The sequence below is a fragment of the Vombatus ursinus genome, unplaced genomic scaffold (assembly GCF_900497805.2).
Source record: "Vombatus ursinus unplaced genomic scaffold, bare-nosed wombat genome assembly UNPS02014810.1, whole genome shotgun sequence".
NCBI lineage: Eukaryota > Metazoa > Chordata > Mammalia > Diprotodontia > Vombatidae > Vombatus > Vombatus ursinus.
In genome coordinates this window covers 17,210,507-17,232,179 of record NW_020954588.1, presented here as the reverse complement: position 1 = coordinate 17,232,179, position 21,673 = coordinate 17,210,507, and the positions used below count along the sequence as shown (strand labels likewise).

Below are 21,673 nucleotides of genomic sequence, written 5' to 3'. Positions count from 1 at the left end.
TTGCCTAGCCAAAAAATAAAATGAATGAGCCACCCCTCTGCCCATACTCTTCAGCTTCTCTGACTACTCCACTTTGCCAGTCAGGTCTGGTAGCCTAATGCTGCATCTATTGCCTTTGTCACTCAAACTTTAAGGAACCAAATCCTTTTTCAAAAAGGAAAGGGTGTTGAGGGGTGGCTGGGGGGACAGGAGATCTGGACAAGGGGCCCTTGCGCATATTTAAGAGCATCAAAATGTACTTCAATCATGACTACAGAAATAAACCTTTCAATAAATGGTAATTCTCACCCTCTCTTCCTGATGAGTCTGACTGAAAAAGAACCTAAGAATTGAGAATTATACTGGCTTAAACAAACCCCAACAGCCTAAAAGAAATTAGCGTAGGGTCATAGTTTTACAGCTGGAAGGGACCCTAGAGTCTAATGCCTTCAGTTTTGCAGATGAGGAAACTGAGGCATGGAGAGATTGAGCGACTTGCCTAGGGTCACACAGCTGGTAAGAATTTGAGACAGGATTTGAACTGCGTTCTTCCCACTGCCCTCCAGCCGCCAACATCTCTTCCTAAACACTCAGAAAAAGTAACATCAATACACCTGTCCACTTTATCTCCCAAACTCAACAGGGTCTGTGTTGTAATAAGAGGATGAAGGCACGCCCGTCATGCTTTTTGTTTTCTAAACACATATGAAATGATCACCTTGGTCCATTCATGGCCAAGAATTTTGGTTGTTCTGCTCTGTCTAGCCAGACCCCAGGATGTAAGTGAGTATTCTTTAGAACTCAGAAAATCCTTTCTGCCTGAAAGCTGACACGTCCCCCAGCTTCTTGCCTTCCAAGAGACGAGGTAAACATGTTTTGCTGGCAATGGGAAAGTGAGAAGGGAGGGGGGTCTCTTCCCAGGTCAGGCAAGCTTACATTTTCTCCATCCTAAAAAGCAGAGTAAAAACAAGCAAACATCATGTGTACTCACTGCAATTCGGGTCAAGGATGCCTTTACGGAGCTCCATTTGTCTCTCCTTCTGTCGATAACAATGATGAACCCGATGCTGGCAGCCTCCAGACTGCAAAGAAACATGAAGAGATGTGCAGGGTTATACAGACCCGCAGGAGTTTGAGGGGGACACAGTAGCAGAGACCAGACCTCATACTGCTCCCAGGGTAGCTGTAAGTGCCCCTGCCTTGCCTGGGTGAAGAGCTGTGCTGCATGGCCCCGGGAAAGCCAAGGCAGCTCCTACTGTGTATTCTGAGGCTGCCTGGCAGCCTTCATCAAACATGAATCTTTTATCTATTCCTATCTCTCAGCTGCTTTGTCTCTGGCTGCTGAATGCAGGGGTGCGGACTAAGGCCACATGTCTCCATGCCTGACCGAAACTGAACGTGCCAAGGGGGCCTGGCAGATGCATGGGGGAGGCAGGACACCCCCATGTTGGGCCCTGTCATGTTTTCTCCAAAAACGCTGACATATCACGGGGCTGGGGCTGGCTCCTTCTACTGAGGACTGCATCCAGGCTGTGGGAGAAGGCAACATGCACAGTGTGGGGTACAAACAGCTCACCAGAAATCAGGGGAGCGGAATAGAGCTTGGAAACGTGTGATCAAGAATCAGGCTATGCATGAAAGGAAATGTGTCTGCTGAGACCCCAGAGCCTGATCAGGTGCCCTTCTCCCTCCCCTAATTCTCTGGACGGTGAGGGGTGAGACTAGATAATCCCAAAGGTCTCTTCTCGCCCTAAACCCAGTGATATTCTGATCCTTTCAAAAGCAAAGCCTCCAGGAAGGACTATTTCCTCCCCTGATCTGTCCTCCTTAGAACATGCAAATGCCTTACATGGAGTCAGTCAATCAATTCACCAATATAGCATGCATTAAGTGCCTACTCTGTGCCATTAGAGGGACAGAAGGACAAAAACAAAGCAATCCCTCCCTTCAAGGACTTTATATTCTCCCAAGTGAGACAAATCTAGGCCCTATTACCTCTGGTCCATTTTTCCTGGCCACAGCGCAGAGAAAAAGCGTGGGATTTGAAGTCACTCATTTTTTCAGTCACATCTGACCCTTCATGACCTCAGTTGGGGCAGAGATACTAGAATGGTTTGTCATTTCCTTCTCCAACTCATTTTGCAGGTGAGGAAACTGAGGCAAACAGGGTGAAATGACTTGCCCAAGGTCACACAGCTAGTAAATATCTGGGTCCAGATTTGAACTCAGGTCTTCTGACTCCAAGCCAAGTGCTCTATCCACTGTGCCACCTAGCTGTCTCTGTAGTCAGAAAACCTGGGTTTAAATCCTCTAACTCTACTACTTGTTAGCTTTGTGATTTTGGGCAAGTCTCTCTGGGACTCAGTTTACCTATCAATAAAACCTTGGGCTAAATGACCTCTAAGTTTCTCTCTTGTCCTGAATCCTAGACTCTTTCTCCCTTCTTCTTAGCCTGGGAGTTTCTAGGGCACTCCTTTAATTCATTTATTTTTAATGGTCCCACTTTTATTTTCCTAACTTCAAAAGTGACTATAATTTTTAAAAGTGCTAGGAATCATAAGGCATAATTGTCAAATTGTTTCTTAGAGAAAATAGTTGTAAGCATCCTTGGTGGAAGAAGGTTGACCATAGGAGGAGTGACTGATTTGAGTAAGTCTTGGGAGCTGAGCAGGGAAGAAAGAAGCTCTGGTGCCTAAGAAGCTCAGTGCCTAATAACATGTTATAGAGGTAGCAAGGAATCCCTATGGATAGAAGATTGTACTTGCAGTCAGGGAGATCCCGAGTTCAAATCCTGCCTCAGACATTTACTAGCCTTACGACCATAGACAAGCCAATTTATGTCTTTCAGCCTCAGTTTCCTCATCTGTAAGGTAAAGGGATAATAATAGCACCTCCTTTCCAAGGTTATTGTGAGGATAAAAGGAGATCATATTTATAAAGCTTTGCAAGCATGGCAAACCTTAAAGTGATATATATGTATGTGTATGTATCTATCTATCTATATATATAGATACATACATACATACATATATACATACATATATAGGGTCTGACTCTGTGTGTGAATGTTAGCCTGACAGCCATCTTTAAAAATATTTATTTAATATTTAATATTTATTTTTCCCCAACTACATGTAAAAACAGTTTTTAACATTCCTTTCTTAAAAATTTGAGTTCCCAGGCAGCTAGGTGGCACAGTGGATACAGCACCGACCTTGAAGTCAGGAGGACCTGAGTTCAAATCCGACCTCAGACCAAACACTTGACACTTACTAGCTGTGTGACCCTGGGCAAGTCACTTAACCCCAATTGCCTAAACAAACAAACAAACAAACAAAGTTGAGTTCCAAATTCTCTCCCTCGATTTTCTTTCCCCTCATTGAGAAGGCAAGCAATTTGATATGGGTTATACATGGGCTGACTCTTTTGTATTGGGAAGTCACCATCATGGAGCTGATAATTAAACATATGGTAGAGAGTGGAGAGAGAAGAAAAGAGGGACCAGAACAGAGCCTTGAGGGATGTTCACAGTTAGTAGACTTTATACTGGTGATGAATCAACAAAAAAGATACAGAAGAAATGGTCAGAGAAGTAGGCAGAAAACCCAAGGTCAGAGAAAACAAGATTGCCTACCCCCAAGGAGTTTATAGCTTTGTAGGGGGATGAGGAATAGACACTGGTGGCCATCATACATGCCATTACATGGAAAGTGCATTAGAGAGTTATCCAAATGCTATGCAAAATCAGAGGGGATGGTCATTCATGGCCAGGGACAGCAGAGAAGACACGGACGAGAGGGTAACACGTGAATTGGTCTTTAAAGGATGAGTAGGAAGTGAACAAGAGAAGAGGAGGAGGGAGAGGGAGCACTGGGGCAAGGTGAATATAGTATGGGCTCAGGAAGAAGAGTTCTGTCCTGCCTCATCTGTGTGCTGAATAAATGGAGGGCAAAACTATGAAGTGAGCTGGGGAAAGAAGGCTAAAGCCACAAATTCCAGACAGGGGAGTCTGAACTTTATCCAGAAGGTGATGGAGAGCCAATGAAAGCTCTTCATCAGAGGACTAACATGACCAATTTTATGTATAAGAAACATTATCCTGAGAGTGACATGAAAAATAGATTGAAATTGGACAAGAGTAGAAATAGTAGCTAGGGCGGGTAGGTGGTGCAGTGGCTAGAATACTGGGGCTGCTGCAGTCAGGAGGACCCGAGTTCACATCCAGCCTGAAACACTGTGTAACTCTGGGCAAGTCACTTAACCCTGTTTACCTCTGTTCCTCTTTTGTAAAATGAGCTGAAGAAGAAAAGGGCAAACCACTTCAGTATCTCTGCTAAGAAAATCCCACATGGGATCATGAAGAGTCAGACATGACTGAAAAATAACTCGACGACAAAATCTCTAGACACTGGGTTAGTCACTGGCTAAAAAAGAAATAATGCCTGCCCTCAGGTAGCTTACATTTTACTAGAAGATACAGCATATAAACAGATAAGTAAATACAAGATAGTTCATGTAGGGAAAGAACACTAGACTTCTGGTGAGCAGTGAAACCTGAGTTAAGCCTAAGGACTCTAAGAGGCAGAGGTGAGAGCATTCCAGATATTGCGGATACCCTGTGCAAAGGCTCTAAGGTGGGAGACGGGACGTTGAATTCAAGGAACAGTAAGAAGATGACTCTGGCTGGAAGGTAGAGTTTGTGAAAGGGAATAATGTGAAATAAGCCTGGAAAAAGTAGGCTACGGGGAGATCATTAAGGTCCTCAAATGACAAGCTTTGATTTTATTCTGGAGATAATGGGAAGCCACTGGAGGTTTTTGAACCAGGGAGTGATGGTGGTTAGACCTATGCACATCAGGAAGGTGATTTAGCAATTATGTGGGAGATGAACTGGAGAAGAGAGAAATTAAAAGGAGGGAAACCAAATGAGAAACTCTTTTTCAAAGGAGTGATGAAGGCCTCAACTTGAGTTCTATCCTCATGAATGGAAAGGAGGGTATGAATACAAAGATATGTGATAACTGGTTAAATAAAACATGGCAACTAGCTGGATGGTGGAGGATGAGAGACAGGGAAAAATTAGGATTGACTTTAAGGTGATAAATCTTGAACGAGTCATAGAATGCAGGAGTGTGCTGGTGAATGTTTAACAATTAGACTCAAAACATACTTTTAAGTTTAATCTTCATTATTAACATTTTTTCCATCACTCTCTTAAGTCTAGACCATTAACAAAGCAATAAATCAAAACCTGATTGGTAGCGTTTGTTGACTTTCAGGGTATAAATGCTCACACTAAAAATTTCACGATCAGTTTGAACTGGTTCCAGCACAATCCTGGACCTTAATGAGTATCTAGTCCAACTCCCTTATTTTACCAGTGAGAAAGCTGAGGATCTGAAAGGCTAGTGACTTTCTTGAGGTTATTTAGCTATTTCATGGCAAAACTGGCATAAAACTCAAATCTCCTGATTCTCAGGTTTTTGCTCTTCCTACTAACAAAAGCTGCCTGGTGCTTTATGAGGAACCAATCTGGACTTTCAGATAGCCTTGGAATTTGGAGACTAGCTTTATTTGCTTAAAAAAAAAGAAAATAGCATCAGGTTTGTCATCAATGAATCCACAGTGCCTATAGACCAACATCTAGAAATAATAAATTAATGAATTCATTAGATAGAGATCGATAACTTTTTTTCTTTCTGCTGAATTCAGCAACAGTAATTAGTAATACACAGATTAAATGTTTTCCCAGAAAGCTTCTATATAGTTTTATTGATTTTTTCCCTTTCTCTTAAGTGTTATTGATCTTAAGACAGACTCTTACAGCTTTAGGGATGAAATATTAAGTACGTGTAGTGGGCTTTGCAAAGGGGCAAGCCTTCTTCTCCTGATGGCTAGCTCTAACTCCTCTCTTCTCTTTGTCAGGAAGGAATTTGTTGAGAAGTGATTTGAGACAAAAGGAGGAATCAGCCCAGAAGTTCCAGAAAAAGTGGGAGCAGAAGATCAGAGAAGTGCAGGAAAGGACTAGTACTGGAGGTAGAATGGGGGAGAACCAGTATGGAAGATCAAATCCTGAGAACTTCCATATCCTATGGGTAACAGACAGGTGCCCATGATGGAAGAGCCCACTGGAAGGAGAAAGGGGATCTCAATAGTCTTGGCTAGGCCTTTTCTGTGTATTTGTTGTATAAATAAAACTGTTCATACAGAACACCTTTTGTGAAGCTTTGAATTTGAAGCTTTGTGAGCATTAGTGCTTGTAGGGAGTGCTGGTAACCACCCTTGGGAAGGGCTAGATATTCCCTAGGTAAGGGATATATATATAATGCAGAAAAGTAAAAGATCCTCAAGGTATACCTTGACTTTCAGGAAGGTGAGGGAAAGAACAATGGCTCTGGTACCAGAGGACGTGGTTTCACAAACCAGCTCTGCCACCTAGTGCCTGTGTGACCTTAGACAAGTCATACAATCTCCCTGGGACTCAGTTTCCTCATCCATAAAATGAGGGCATTGGACCAGATGATCTCTGAGGTACTTTCTGACTTTAGATCTACAGTTCTATTATTTTTCACATTGGGGAGAGCCTCTGACAAATAGATTACATTCGAGGTATACTCTTTGAACTAGTACCAAAGGAATCTAGCATAGTGGATGATGTTTGAACCAGATATCAGGAAGACCTGAGTTCAAATCCCACCTCAGGCACTTACTTGGCCATTTGATGCTAAGCAAAATGCTAAATCTCCTTGGATATTAGTTTCCTTACCTGTAAAAATGGGGATAATAATAGCACCTACCTCTCAGGTTTGTGAGGCCAAAATAAGATAATGTACGCAAAGTACTTTCTGCAAACCTTAAAGCACCACAAAAAAGTGAGCTATTTGTAGTGGGCTTTGCCCAGGAACTGTAATGAATCCCACAATGCCCCAGTCCTTTACATAGAATCAGGATGAGGCAGTAACCCAGGGCAGCAATACAGAGGAAAAATAACAAGCTCATAAAATAGGGAGAGGAGAGTTCAAAGATGCCAAGCCCTGAGTCCTACAGTCCCGGTTCTGACAATAGCTGATGGGCTGATGTCCAGGATTTGAAGAATAAAAGCAGTCACTGGACTTAGGGGCACTGCTCTTGTGACCCTCACCATCTGTGCCAGGATAGTAGCCCAGCACAAAGCATCAATCGTATGGGTAAGGGGAACCGGACTACCTACAACTGCTCTTGGCTTTGACTGTTCATCTATGCTTAATTGCTAATGCTCTTATATTCCGTAACGATCTTAGCTAATATATAATTAGCACGATGGAAAGTGTTAAAGCCATAACCAGATTCTGGGACTGCTTCATTTGGTATGGCCGGAAGGGTTTGGAAAAGAATGACCTCTTGGGTTAGGAAGAAAGAGTGACAGAGAGGACAAACTCAGTCTTTATCAGAGTGATCAGATGCCTGCACATGGTATTCTGGGGAGTGCTGGGAGGGATTGGGGAAGAGGTCCCACCAGTGTGGTGAAGTGGGATATACAGGTAATCAAGAGAGGTTGCAAGACGGACCCTCAATCAGTGCCCTCTCACCTTGGAACTTTTCCCAAAACCTAGGATCTTATAATGAGAAGCTGCAATAGCCTTCTGTCATGCCAGGCTCCTCTCATTGGTGAGTTCCTTTTTTGGGGGGGAGGTCAGTTTTGGAGATGGGCTTAGACTGACGATCTCATTCCTCTCCCAGCTGTGCTTCCAATTTTAAGGACTTTGCCACCATGCCCCTTCCCAGGTGCCCCTTAATCTTCTTCTTCCCCTTTTATAGGTTGTCTTCCCCATTCGATTGTAAGCTCCTTGAGGGCAGGGACTGTCTTTTGCTTTTCTTTGTATCCTTATTGGTTAGCATAGTGCCTGGCATATAGTAGGTACTTAATAAATGCATATTGATGGACTAGCTGATCCATTAGAATGTAAGCTCTTTGTGGACAAGGATTATATTTCTTTTTGCTTCTCTTTGTATCCCTAGTTCTTAAGTGCTTAATAAATGCTTGTTATCAACCTACCCACCTCCCTGGTGGAGGGAGACAAGAGAAAGGGAGACAGTCCGAGACCTTTGCTTTTCACAGCACTGAAAGCGGGCAGATCAAATGCCTTGATCTAGTCTGGGCTGAGAGCTGGAAGAAAACTCAGACAGCTCATGCTCAGTGAATGGGTCTGGTAACTAATCAGATAAAGAGTCCTGGGGCCAAGAATGGCCCTAAAGACACTCCCTCAGGAAGAGACCAGGCCTTCAAAATTGAAGCGGAGAGTGGGGAGAAGGAACAGGGAGGGAGGAAGAAACACCCTCTTCACCCATTGGAATGGTAGGGGAACAAGCTTCGGAATTTTCCCACCAGGAACAAGGGAAACAGGATGAAAGCCAGAAATTCATAAACACTGATAAACTGGAGAACACCAGAGGAGGGCAACAGGGATAAGGAAGAGATTTAAGATCAGGCCCTATGAACTGGAAATGTTTAGCTTGGAGGAGAGATGGCTCAGTGGGAACATGATAGCTATTTTCCAGTATTTGGTCCCAAACACAACGAATCTGGGCTCCTATTTTCAGTGAGGAACCTTGGGCTGCCAAGAGAAAGCTCAGGTAGTTTGAAGGCTTAGAAAGAGGCTGAGGAGGGATAGACTACAGTACCAGCCCCTGTTGGGGGGAAAGGACAAAGATGCAGAGGATGTCTCAGCAGGCAGAAGCCCAGGGACTGGTTGGACCATTCCTATATTCTTCTTCTGGGCATCCTGTTAGTCACAATCTCTCAAGTGAAAGGAAATCCACCTGTGTTGATGGACGACCTGAACAAGTTATTATTTTAGAAGACAGCAAAGCTAAAGTACACCAAACTTTACCCATAGAGGCGATGGAGTTCCCTTCGGACCAATCACCTATGGCATCTCAATCTCTTCACAAGAGGCAAAATGGAACCTATGGAAAATCTCAGAGGAAAGCAGAAGGAAAGGTTTTTTATAGAAGGTGAAATTTTAGCAGGGACTTGAGAAAGCCAGGGAAGCCTGGAAGTGGAAATAATAAGGTGGAAAGGATTTGAAGGATGGGAGATTTCCTGTGAAAATTCCCAGAGTCAGACAATGGAGCATTTTATGTTAGGAGCAGCAAGGAGGCGGGTGTCACTGGAATGCAAAGAATACGGGAAGAAGGAAGGTGTGAGAAGTCTGGACAAGTAAGCTGCAAGCTGGACAGACTCCTAGACAGCAATCCTTGAAAGCTGGTGTTGAAGACAGTGGTTGTTATTAGCACCTAGAAGGTTTCTCCCTAATTTTCACTTGGGGAGTGACCTTTTCCTTCAGAGAGGAGCCTCACTCTTGAATAAAGGCACCTCAGAAATAGCTGAGTGATGCTATCTGCAGCTCAGATCTCACTTGGCTCTGGGAATCTGGGAACACTGGAGAGATAAGGGAGGCCGCTGGGGCTACTAGGGACTCAGACAGGATATTGCCCGATCCAGCCCCTCATTTCCACATGATGCTTTTACTTCTTGGAGAAGAATAAACAAGTCCAGAAAAAGACTTTGTTCATCAGAAATCCACAGTTTATCTACTGCCGAGCACTAGATGTTCAAAGACCAGCAAAGGAATGAGTAGGATGATGTTTTCCTGGGAGTTCTTGCACGATTGACACTTTAGGCCAGGGATTAGCCAAAAACTCATCATGTCTGCTAAGGCTATCAAAGAAAGTCATGGTAAGAATCCAACCGTAATTTTTAAATAAATAGAAGGGGCCCCCCTACACCTCTCTATTTATTTAAAGATTACAATTGAAATTCTTACCATGGTTGGCCACCATATCTCTTCCATTCCTTACTGTCAATGGGACTCATTCTTGGCATATAGAGTCATTTGCAACCTGGCTCTCACCGACTTTTCCAGGCTTATTATACATTACTCCCCTTCAAGCACTTTACAATCCAGGCCAAATGACCTTCTCAGAGTTCCTCACATAACACACACCATCTCTCATCTCCACATTATTGCACTAGCTATCCCCCATGCCTGGAGTGCACTCCCTCTTCACCTCAACCACTTAGGCAGCTGGGTGGTGTATTAGATAGGGAAAGAGAATGAGGCAAACATTTTTTTTTGCTTTTTGGTGAGGCAATCAGGGTTAAGTGACTTGCCCAGGATTGCACAGCTAGTAAGTGCCAAGTGTCTGAGACTGGATTTAAACTCAAGTCCTCCTGACTCCGAAGCTCCATCTACTTCGCCACCTAGCTGCCCCGAGGCAAACATTTATTAAGTGCCAGGAGGGGTGGCTAGGTGGTACAGCGGATCGAACACCAGGCCTGGAGTCAGGAAGACCTGAGTTCAAATGTGGCCTCAGATGCTTACTAGCTATGTTGGCTTGGGCAAATCACTTAACCCTATTTGCCTCAGTTTCCTTATCTGTAAAATGAGCTGGAGAAGGAAATGGCAGACTAAAAACAACTAAACAAAAAACATTTAGATGCTGCACTAAGCACTTTTACAAATTCTAATTTGATGCCAACCCTGGGAGTTCCGCCCTTTTCCTTGACATCATAGGGACTGGACCTGTAATTTCATTGATAGAGAGAATTCCCAGATGAGGAAACTTGTTCTACCAATGCAAGTCAGCACCTTCTCTGCAACTTATTTTCTCAGAGAGTCATCTACAACACAGGGAGATAAGGTGACTTGCCCAGGCCATGATGTGTCAGAAGCAGAACTTGGATCTTCCTGGCTCTGAGGCCAGCTATAGCTCCATTATGCCACACTGCCTGTAATTCCTGAAGTGAGTCTATTCTTTACACATTCCAGGGGTGGTGGGGGGAGTGACTGATCTTTAAAAAAAAATAGGGGCCAGTTTGGTGGCACAGTGGATAGAGCTCTGACCTTGGAGTCAGGAGGACCTGAGTTTAAATCCGACCTCAGACACTTGACACTTACTAGCTATGTGACCCTAGGCAAGTCACTTAACCCCGATTGCCTCACCAGAAAGCAAAAAAAAAAAATTAGGGACAACAGCATGAACTTTTAAAATGTTCACTGCATTGGTTCTTTGATAGAATGAGAGAGAGAGAGAAAGAGACAGAGAGAGAGAGAGAGAGAGAGAGAGAGAATAAATTAAAAATAGGACAAATAATGCCTGGATGATGAGATACTCCCAGTTTTGAAGACACAACTGGACAGGGGAAGTAGGTCCAAGAATGGAGAAATAGAAATTCAATGAGCTGTGCATGCATATAAAAACTTGAGTTCTGCAGAATTAAGTGTAGTGGGAAGCTTGCCATGGACTGATGCATAAAGAAATAAGCAGAACCAAGAGAACAACATACACAGTGACTAAAACAACTAGTGGAAAACTCCCCAGAAGGAAGTCAAATTCTGATCAACTGAAAAAAAAAAAAAGGAAAAAAAATATTGCAACATACTTTCCTCTTCATGTCAAAGAGAAAGGGAACTATACAACGGCATGATGTTGTATAACACTGTTAGAGGTGGTTATCTGAAGGGGCTTTTTTTTACTTAATTTAATTTAATTTTGCTTTGGTACAAAGAAGAATTCAATCTTGAGGGAGAGGTTGATAGGGAAATAAGCATTTTCTGCAATTACTGTGCTGTAAAAACAAAGAGCGTAGATTAAACTTTTTTTTAAAAAAAGTCACCTCTGAGAAATATTAACCGAAAGAAGTTAGACTAGCACTGTCATAAACACAGTTACAGATTGGGAGCTTGATATTAACAAGTGTATCATTTCTGTAGGACTCGAGCTTTACAAAGTCCAAAACGCTTTCCTTGTAACAACCAGTGAGGTGGGGTAGTATAAGTACCGTTCCCATCTAACAGATGGGAAAACTGATGCTCGGGAAAGTGAAAGGGAGGATAGAGACTCCCAGGTCCTCTGACTCCAAAGTGAGTGTTCTGGTGTCTCTAGTTTACTTTTGGGTATAACCAAAAAATTATGCAGCAGATAGTAACTAGTTGGCTAGAAGAGGCCCCCAACTGTCCCTGGGAGGAAAAAAAGCTCAAATATAAGAATAAGGGACTACACTGAAAGAGAAAACAGCAGTTCACTTTTTTTTGTTAGGGTTTTGCTCCTTTTCCTTTTAGGACTGGTAGACAACAGCCAACTTTTCTTTAGACCTGAGGTCCAAGCAAATTAAGTTTTGTCCTCATTGAAAATGAAGGATGTGAACAATATTCTGGCACCATCCCGACATCTTCACCTAAAACTCATCCACTTTCTACCTCCCCTCATCTTACTATCTACCAGTCAGATTTGGCTCCAGATTTTCCTCTACAATCCATCTTGAATACACAGGCATTTTCCTTCTCACCTAGGCAGTCCCCTTCACTGTCTATTTTCCAGTATGATGGGGATGCGGGAGAAAAGAAAGCCCACGGTGTGCAACGAAGCAAGTCATGTTTGGTCAACTTTAGTGACATCCTATTGATGATATAAGCAAATATAAATTCCTGTGTTTATCATCAAAAGCCCTACATATCCTGGCCCTAACCCCTCTTTCCTGTCCCACTAGACATTACTCTCCTTCCTTACACTCTACAATCCAGGCAAACTGGGGCTCTCTGTTCCCCATACATGACACACCATCTTCCTTCTCTCTGCTTTTGCACTCACCATCCCATATATCCAAAATGTCTTCGAACCTTATCTCTACCTCAGAGCATCCCCTTTAACACTGGAAGGACCAGGCACATTAATCAATGCAAAAATGTCATTATAATTTTACTCTGACATAAAAATTGTCATGCTGTATCTATTTTCTTTGCTTTGTGGATTAAAAAAAAGTATTACATCCATTGGTGCAGCTTGGTCATTCCAGATATTCTGAAATTCTGATTAAGATGCAGTTTAGGTACCATCTTCACATACCATAAATCCTCTCCTGATGCTCCCAACTACTAATGCCTTCTGTCCTTCCCAAACTACTTTATATTTAAGTATTTTGCATATATTCACTTTATGCTGAATATACATACATACATACATACAGATATATATAGATATATATATCCCCTTTCATTATAAGTTGGAAGGGTAGTGGCCACTCATAGGTAAGATTCCAATACTGATCCACATGGAAGCTTTAACCTGGTGTTTCTAACCTGGGCTGGCTCATCCTTCCTTAGACAGCCTGGTAGCTTCACGCCTGGCCTCATTCCTGGAAACTCAACAAATTGGTCTCAGACTTAATGAGGACATCTAATCTGCTTTGGCCTTACTGTCACTCAGGACTCCTGAGCTCAATGGACCCACCAACCTTAGCCTTCCAAGACAACAGACAATAGACAATATGCCTTCATACCCAATGCCCCTGCCTGTTTTAATGAGGAGCAAACTGAAGTCCGTAAGTTAAGTAATTTGCCCAATAACACCCATTCGTGAATTGTGTGAAAAGTGTGGGATTCAGAACTTCAGACAAACCAAGTCAAAAGCAATTAAGTTAAACAATAATTAATTACATTACCAAAATAATGTGGTCCTTTTAAGTTACATTTTTTTAATTCCCTTAACTCAATTTTTAAAAAATTAATTGAACTATTTGTCCATTCATTGCTATGTAATAGACCATCCTGGAGCTATCACATCTTTTTGTTATAAAATGTGACTATTATATGAACAAATATCAGAGAAAACATTTGTTATACAGAATTCTTCATTATAGAAGAATGCATATATTCAAATCAATATAGCTTTACCCAGCAATGAACTTTAAGCATATTTCCCCTCCACTCCACTAACCTAAAAGTTTCCTGGTTCTAGTCACAAGATGGGCACATTTTTCCGTTGTGTTGGGACTTGGAGTAGGGCCAGAGTTACTTAATGAAGAGTTGATAATGTGTGGCACAGGTCACTGGCCCAGAGAAGAAGGAATTTCTTTTCCTGTTATTACACAAAGTTGATTCCAAGTATCGGGGGATAGGGCTTGGTGACACGACACAACATGAACCGGTAACTGAAACAGAGATAGGGACAAATAGCCATGTGGCTCAATTGCACTCCCACACTTAAAAAAGAACGGGAAAATGTTTTTGCTTGACAACAGCCCACAGTGAGCAAGGGTGCTTGAGGCATTCCCGTGCATCTTCAAGAAATCAATGACTATGTATCAACTTTAGCTGTTTACAAGCCTAAAGATGATCCCACACTTTTGATCCTTTCCCCTATTGGGCTATAAGCTCCTTCAAGGCAAGGACTACGACCCATTCATGATTGTATGTCCAGCCTAGCACCATGCTAGTAATTAAAATCAGTACATACTTGTGGAATGGATGGATGGATGGATTCTCTTGCTCCTCTTCTATCTCTATCACAACTCTCCTTTAATTAACTCTTCTAATCTCTCATGCTTTCTTTCTATTTTGTTTTTGTTTTGTAATATTTTATTTTTTCCAATTATATGTAAAAACAATTTTTAATACTTGTTTTCTAAATTTTTGAGTTCCAAATTCCCTCCTTCCCTTCCTCCCCTCCCCTCTTCCTGCTTCCTCTTCTGGCTCCTTCCCTTCTCTTCCCCTTCCCTCCTTCTTCTCCTTCCTCCCTTTCTTTTCTCCACCCCTCCCTCCTTCCTCTTCCTTGTCCCTGAGACAGAAAACAATTTGATATTGGTTATACATGTGTAGTCAATCTCCCATGCTTTCAATCAATCAACAAGCATTTATTAAGTGCTACGTTCCAGGCACTCTACTAAGCGCTGGGGATACAAAAAGAGGCAAAAGACAGTCCTTGCGCTCAATGAGCTTTAAAGGGGAGACAATATGCAAACAAATATATAGAAAGCAAGCTATGTACAGGATAAATAGGAAATAATTAATGAAGGGAAGGCACCAGAATTAAGAAGGATGAGGGAAGGCTTACTGTAGAAAGTGGGATTTTAACTGGGACTTCAAGGGAAGTTAGGGAGTCTGAGAGGTACTGGTAGGGAGAGATGGCATCCCTGGCATTGGAGACAGCCTGGACCAAGGCTCCAAGGCAGCTGTCAACTCCACGTGCAAGTTTCAGGGAAAATTTTATTTCGATCACTACTTCTCTTAAGTTCCAGATCACATGTGGATCTCTGTTTAATTTCCAACTGCCCACTAGGTATTTCTACTTAGACATTCCCTTGACACAAGGGACTTGACTTGAATAAAGTCATATTCCTGATCTTCTAGGCCAAATCAGTTCCTCCTCTTGACATCCCTATTTCAGTTAATGACACCATCCTACTAAGAAAACAACCTCTGATTCCTCTGACTCTTCCCTCTCCCTCTGCCTTTGTATATCTGAGCAGTTGGGAAATAGCAGTTTCACAACAGTGAGATAGTGGGAGTTAGTGGAGAGACTGTTCATGTGAAAAAAATCTGGGGGTTTTAGTGGGCCCCAAGCTCTATATGAGTCAAGAGTGTGATGTGCAAGGATAGTTGAGACAGTCCTGTGCATTTCCAAGAAATCAATGACTATGTGGCTGCATTAGCTGCTCACAAGCCTAAAGAACTCTTAATGCACAGGGTGTTATCCTGCTCAGTTATAGAATTCACTTCTTAGGAAGGACATTCATGAACTGGAGTATGTCCAGAGGAGGGTGGCCTGGGAGGGTCAGTTGGAAGAAGTGGGGATGTTTTGCCTATAAAGGAGATGATTAGGATGTGTGCGTGAGAAGGTTATAGCTTTAAATATCTGAAGGGCAGTCACAGTGGAAGAAGGATTAGATGTTTTCTGCTTGGCCCCAGGAACAGTGGGTGGAAATTGTGGAAAGGCAAATTTGGGCTTGATTTAGAGGCTATGGGCCCCGATCCCCTCATTTCAGAGGCCCAGAGTAATGAAGAGAAAAGGTTTGGCTGAGGTCCCCTAAGGAGTAAGGGTCAGAAGCAGGATTTGAACCCAGCTCCTCTGACTTCAGAGCCAGTGCCTTCCCATCACACCACGTACTGGATTGAGTTACCTCTGTGATCTGTTCCCAACCCGAAATTCTGCTCGTTTTTCTTTCCCACCTTTTGGCCTTTGCTCACATCCTTATTTCCACATGATGTCTTTCTCTCTTATCTCTCTACCTACCAAAATACAGCACATGACAGAGTAGGTATGTAATACATACGTTTTGTAAATTAACAAATAAAAATCTACCCATCCTCCAAAGCCCAGATCCAATAATATCTCCCCACTTGAAGACTCCTTTCTTCCTTTGAGATTTTATAGCCCTGATTATTGTTGTTATTGAGTCATTTTCAGTCATATGTGACTCTTTGTGACCCCATTTGGGGTTTTCTTGCCAAAGTTACTGGAGTGGTTTGCCACTTCCTTCTCCAGTTCATTTTACAGATGAGCAAACTGAGGCAAAAAGGGTTAAATGACTTGCCCAGGGTCACATAGCTGGTAAATCTTCTTAAGTCTAGGTCCATCACTCCATCCCAGATGGCATTTAGATGCCCTTATCTTAAGAAGTTCTTCCTGACATTGAGCCTAAATTGGTCTCCTTGCAACCTCTACTCATTGCTCCAAGTTCTGCCCTCTGGGACCAAAGAAAATAAGGGTTATCCCTCTTCCATGTGACAGTTGCCTTCAGATTCTTGAAGGTGGCTCTCATGTTCCCCCTAAGTTTTCTCTTCTCCAAATCAAACATGCCTGATCTGTTCAAGCAATCATCATATGGTATGAGCTCAAGGCCCTTCTGCCAGTCAGTCAACGAGCATTTATTAAGCACCTACTATGTCTCTGGGTCTCAGTTTCCTCCCATGTAAAATGAAGAAGTTGAACCAGGTAGCTTCTAAGGTCTCTTCCTACCCTAAAGCTATGATTCTATGACTGTGATCTTTGCCAATGGAAAGAAGGCTGTGCCTAGAACTGAACCCAACATTCCAAGTGAAGTCAAAGAGGCCCAAAAGAACAATGGGAGTGCCTCCTCCCTGTTCCTGGAAGCTCTAGCCCTCTTAATGTAGATGAAGATCCTATTAGCTTTATAAAACTTCTCTGTATCTGTTGACTCATATGTAAAACAAAGAGGTTGGACTACATTTCCACTAAGGTCCCTTCCTTCTAGCCCTAAAGCTATGATCCTACAACTGTGATCTGTACCAGCGGAGAGAGGCTGGCCAGCAGTGAAATACTCTTATTGTATCGAAGGAACATCTTCCCCATAGGACCCAGAATGGTACATGGCACATAGCAGGCATTTAATAAATGTTTATTGAATGAAAGACCAAGTAGGAAGGGTTCCTCTGGGGTCTGGAGCCCTGTTCCCACTGACTTCAGAACATCTGATATGTCAAGTGCCATAGTATCTTACCAGGCACTAGTGCCCTCATGGAGACATGTGAGCCAATCTTTTGGAATACCACAAATCCATGAACTTACGGAACTGGCCAAGGCATTTATTCTGATCTATACACAACTGAAAGCTGGAAACCAGCCACTCCAATTCCCATATCTCAAGTCTTCTCCTTCATCCCCCATTTTTTTTTGCCAAGATGCCAGAGGTGGGATGAAGAGTAGAAGGGAAGTAAAAGAGAATGATGGGGTGAAAGAGATGAATGGAACAAATAGGACTGACAATTGCTCTTTCTTCAAAGACAAGCAGCATTCTAAGAAAGGACACAATGCCTGCCAACTAAGTGGGCAAGAAGCCATCCATGTCTCTGTCTCTGTCTCTGTCTCTCTGTCTCTCTCTCTCTCTCTCTCTGTGTCTCTCTCTCCATATATTCATATGCACATGCTATACATACATAAATAGATCCAAATACAAATATATTATAAGCCCCAAACTTAAAAATTCATTAATAATTAATCAGAGAATTCCAGTCAATTCAATTCAACTCAGCAAGCACTTATTAAGGGACTAACACGTGGAAGGACAGAGACAACACGTACAATGAATGAAGAGCAGTTAAGGAAACCTGAGTTCAAGTTCCATGTCTAACATATACTGGTTTCTCTTCAAGTCTCAAAGCACCCGAGTAACTCCTTCTAAAACAATTAGTTGCACAATATTTGCTCATCTGCGTTGGCAGATAAGTTCCCTTATTGAGAATATGGTAAAATTCAGTACAGTTCAAAAACAAACCAAACCAAACAAACAAACAAAAAAAAAGGTGAGGCATTAAGGATCCAAAGACAAAAACCAAAAGTGCCCTTTCCTTCAAATGGTTTGTATTCTAGTAGGGAACACAACATATAAATTACAGCATCTTGGAGGTACCACCTCACACCCATCAACTTAGCAAAAACAACTAAAAACAAAGAATCTCAATTCTGGTGGGATTTTGGAGGAAAAAAAATTCAGTCATTCATTAGTGATGAAACTGCAAAATTGTAGAATCTTTCTGGAGAGTAAACCAGCAATACACATAAAAATAATCACACCCTTTGAACCAATAGTTACATTGTTTGGAGTATACTCTGATAGTGTTACCAAAAACAATAACAACTACAAAAAAAGAGCCAGGTATTCAAAAAATCCCCATTTTATGTATTGGAAAAAAACCCTAAGAGCCACCTAATGTTGCACAATAAAGGAATGATGAAATTTATAATGAAACAGAAACCTCCAAAGACCTTTACGCGATAATTCAAAAACAAAATAGAAAAAGTAGACCTAGAAGAATGGGATAGTACATATTAATTCTAGTCACATGAGGAAAAATGAAGGGGCACCTGGAAGGGCTGGAAAGTGTCAGGGCATTTTACACATTCAAATTAATGAATTTAAATACAAATATTTATCAAGCAAAGATTGCCGTTTGCATGGATGAGTGTTGAATATTGTTTCTCATAAAACATTTACAGTGTTTGAAAAAAGAAATTTCCAAAAAGGAGATTACCAAAGGACATCTTAGCTATAGGGCAGGTATCCCAGATGAACTGTGTTTCTCTACATTTTATAGTGCTTTAAGTTCTGCAAAGTTCATTCTTCCTCCCACCCCAAACAAACCTGGGTCATAGATGTTGACAATATTGTTATCCCCATTTTATAGATGAGGAAACAGCCTCAGAGACACTAAATGACTCTCCCAGGGTCACAAAGCTATCAAATGTCAAAACCAGGATTTGAACCCAAGTTTCTCCTGACTTCAAAACTGAGTTTTCTATCTACCATATCATCCTGCCTTTAGAATGGTAAGGCAGTATGATGTATTAGATAGGATAATGGATCTGAAGTTATGATGACCTGGCTTGAAATTCCACCTCAGAGACTTAGTAGCTGTGTGGCCTTAGTTAAGTCCCTTAACTTCTCTGTGACCCAGTTTCCTCACCTGTAAAATGAGGAGGTTGGATTTAATGACTTCCAGGTTCCCTGGTAGCTTTCATCTATTATTAGATGTCCTTTAAGATTCCTTCCAGTTCTAAATATGTAACTTTAGGCATCAAGACTCATCAACATTCTTGTTTTTCTATTCCATTCTCGCTCAAGTTCTGATGGTATCTCCTTCACTGAAGTGATCAGCTCATTCATGAGAAATGCACTAGTGTGGAAGAAAAATTCCCTCTTTGCCCTTATACACAGCCAGAGAACACACACACACACACACACACACACACACACACACACACACACAGAGGAGGGAAGAGTCTACCATCCTGGCTTACCTGGGGATGCTGGTCAAGTAAGTCACAACATTCAGGAAATCTTCATCAGGGATTTCACTGAAGCCTGCAAACTCAGGGAAGGTTATGATTGGGGCGCCATCTTTCCCACGGCCTCCTACAACAAGAGAGGAAGGATATTCAGAATTTTACATGGATTTTCGTGTTTTTCATAGAAATAAGAGGTAGTCAAGTCATTTAACAAGCATTTAGTAAACATTTACTATGTTCCAAGGACCGTGCTAATCAGAAAGGCAAAAACACTTTCCCTGCCCTCAAAGAGTTCACACACTAATGGAAAAGATCATATGCAAACACCTATGTACATATAAGACATATCAGGACAGATTAGAGATAATCTCAGGGGGAAGGTACTAGCACTGAAAGGAATTGGAAAAGGCAGAAGGTAGAATCTGACTAAAGTCTTGAAAGAAGCCAGGAGCTGAAGACAAGCTGCCACAAGCAAAAAGGCATGAAATCAGAAGATGGAATGTCACATATGAGGGACAGTAAGGAGGCCAGTGTCACTAGACGATAGAGTGTGTGCAAGGACCCAAAGTACAAAAAGGCTGAAAAGGGCCAACAGCAGAAAGGGCTTTAAAAGCCAAAAAGATCATTTTATATTTGATCCTGGAGATTATAGGGAGCAACTGGGGTTTACAGAGTAGGGGAGTGGCATGGTCAGACCTGAAGTTACCAAGATTACTTTGGCTTCACAGTGAAGGATGAAATAGAATGAGGAGAGACAAGGCAAGGAGACCAGCCTTAAGGTTACTGCATTAGTCCAGCTGTGAGGTGCTGAGGACCTGCCCCAGAGTAATGGCTATGGCAGAGGGAAGGGGGCATATACAAGAAATGTCATAAAGGTAGAAACAATGAGACTTGGCAATAGACAAACTATATGGGGTTTATGTGACTAAGGAATGGAGAATGGTATCTAGGTTGGGAGAAGAATAGGTCCTCCCAACCCCCTACAGTAATCGGGAAGTTAGGAAGATGAGAGGGTTTGGGGGAAAATATGATGAGGTCATTCTTGGACATGTTGAGTTTAAGATGTCTCTGAGACATCTAGTTTGAGATATCTAATTGGCAATTGGAAATGGGAGACTGGAGATCAGGGGAGAGGTTGTGATTGGACAACTAGATTTGATTGGAATAGAGATAGTAATAAAAACCATGGGAGCTGATGAGATCATCAAGAGAAATATAGATGGAGAAGAAAAGAGGGTTCAGGACAAAATGTTGATAGATACCCATAGTTAACGGGCATGGCCTGGATGAAGATTCACCAAAAGAGAATAATAAGGAGCAGCCAGACTTGTACGAGGAAAACTGGGAGCGAGCAGTGTCACAAAAACTGAGAAAAGAGAGAGCGTCTAAAAGAAGGTGAGGATCGACAGCATCAGAGGTTGAGAAGGATGATCATTGAGAAAAAGCCATTAGATTTGGCAATTAAGAGGTCATTGGCACCAAAATATTTCTAGTGGCATTTTTTGTAGTAGCAAAGTAGATTTTCATTGATTAGGGAATGGCTAAACAAATTGTGGTACATGAATGCAACAGAATACTACTTGGGGAAGGGAAGCAAACAAAATGAGCATTTTTATAGCACCTACTATGTGCTTGGCACTGTGCTAAGTGATGTACAAATACCTCATGTGATCTTCACAACAACCTTGTGAGGTAGGTGCTCTTATATTCCCATTGTGCAGTTGAGGAAACTGAGGTAAACAGAGGTTAAGTGGCTTGCCCTAGATCATACAGTGAGGAAGTATCTAAGGCTATAAGAAATAATAGATATGAATACAAAGAAGTAAGGAAAAACTTACAAGAACTGAAAAATGGTGATAAGTAGAGTCAAGGAAACAATATATACAATGACTAGAATGATGTGAATGGAAAGAATAGTTATCACAAAACCATTATCAGTTAATGTTGCTGCTATATGGGATGGATCTCTGGGAGGGGGAGAAGGAGAGATATTGGGGATAACTGTGATGATGAAAAAAAGGAGACATCAATAAAAACTTATTTTTAAATAAGCATTATACAAGAAAAAATACAAGTGGGTGTTGCAAAATTACAAACTACATGCATGACCCCAAAGAAGAGATTTGAG

At 42.0% G+C, this 21,673-nt stretch overlaps 1 protein-coding gene across 1 annotated transcript in view; it reads right to left on the bottom strand.

The window, feature by feature from the left end:
- MCF2L2 (MCF.2 cell line derived transforming sequence-like 2) overlaps positions 1 to 21,673 on the bottom strand; it is a 359,025-nt gene that overhangs the window by 238,118 nt on the left and 99,234 nt on the right. Inside the window, exons 3-4 of the mRNA XM_027875876.1 lie at positions 19,558 to 19,672; positions 971 to 1,061 (exon numbers count right to left, since the gene is read on the bottom strand). Coding sequence (XP_027731677.1) covers positions 971 to 1,061; positions 19,558 to 19,672 — 206 coding nt within the window. The remainder of the gene's footprint in view (positions 1 to 970; positions 1,062 to 19,557; positions 19,673 to 21,673) is intronic.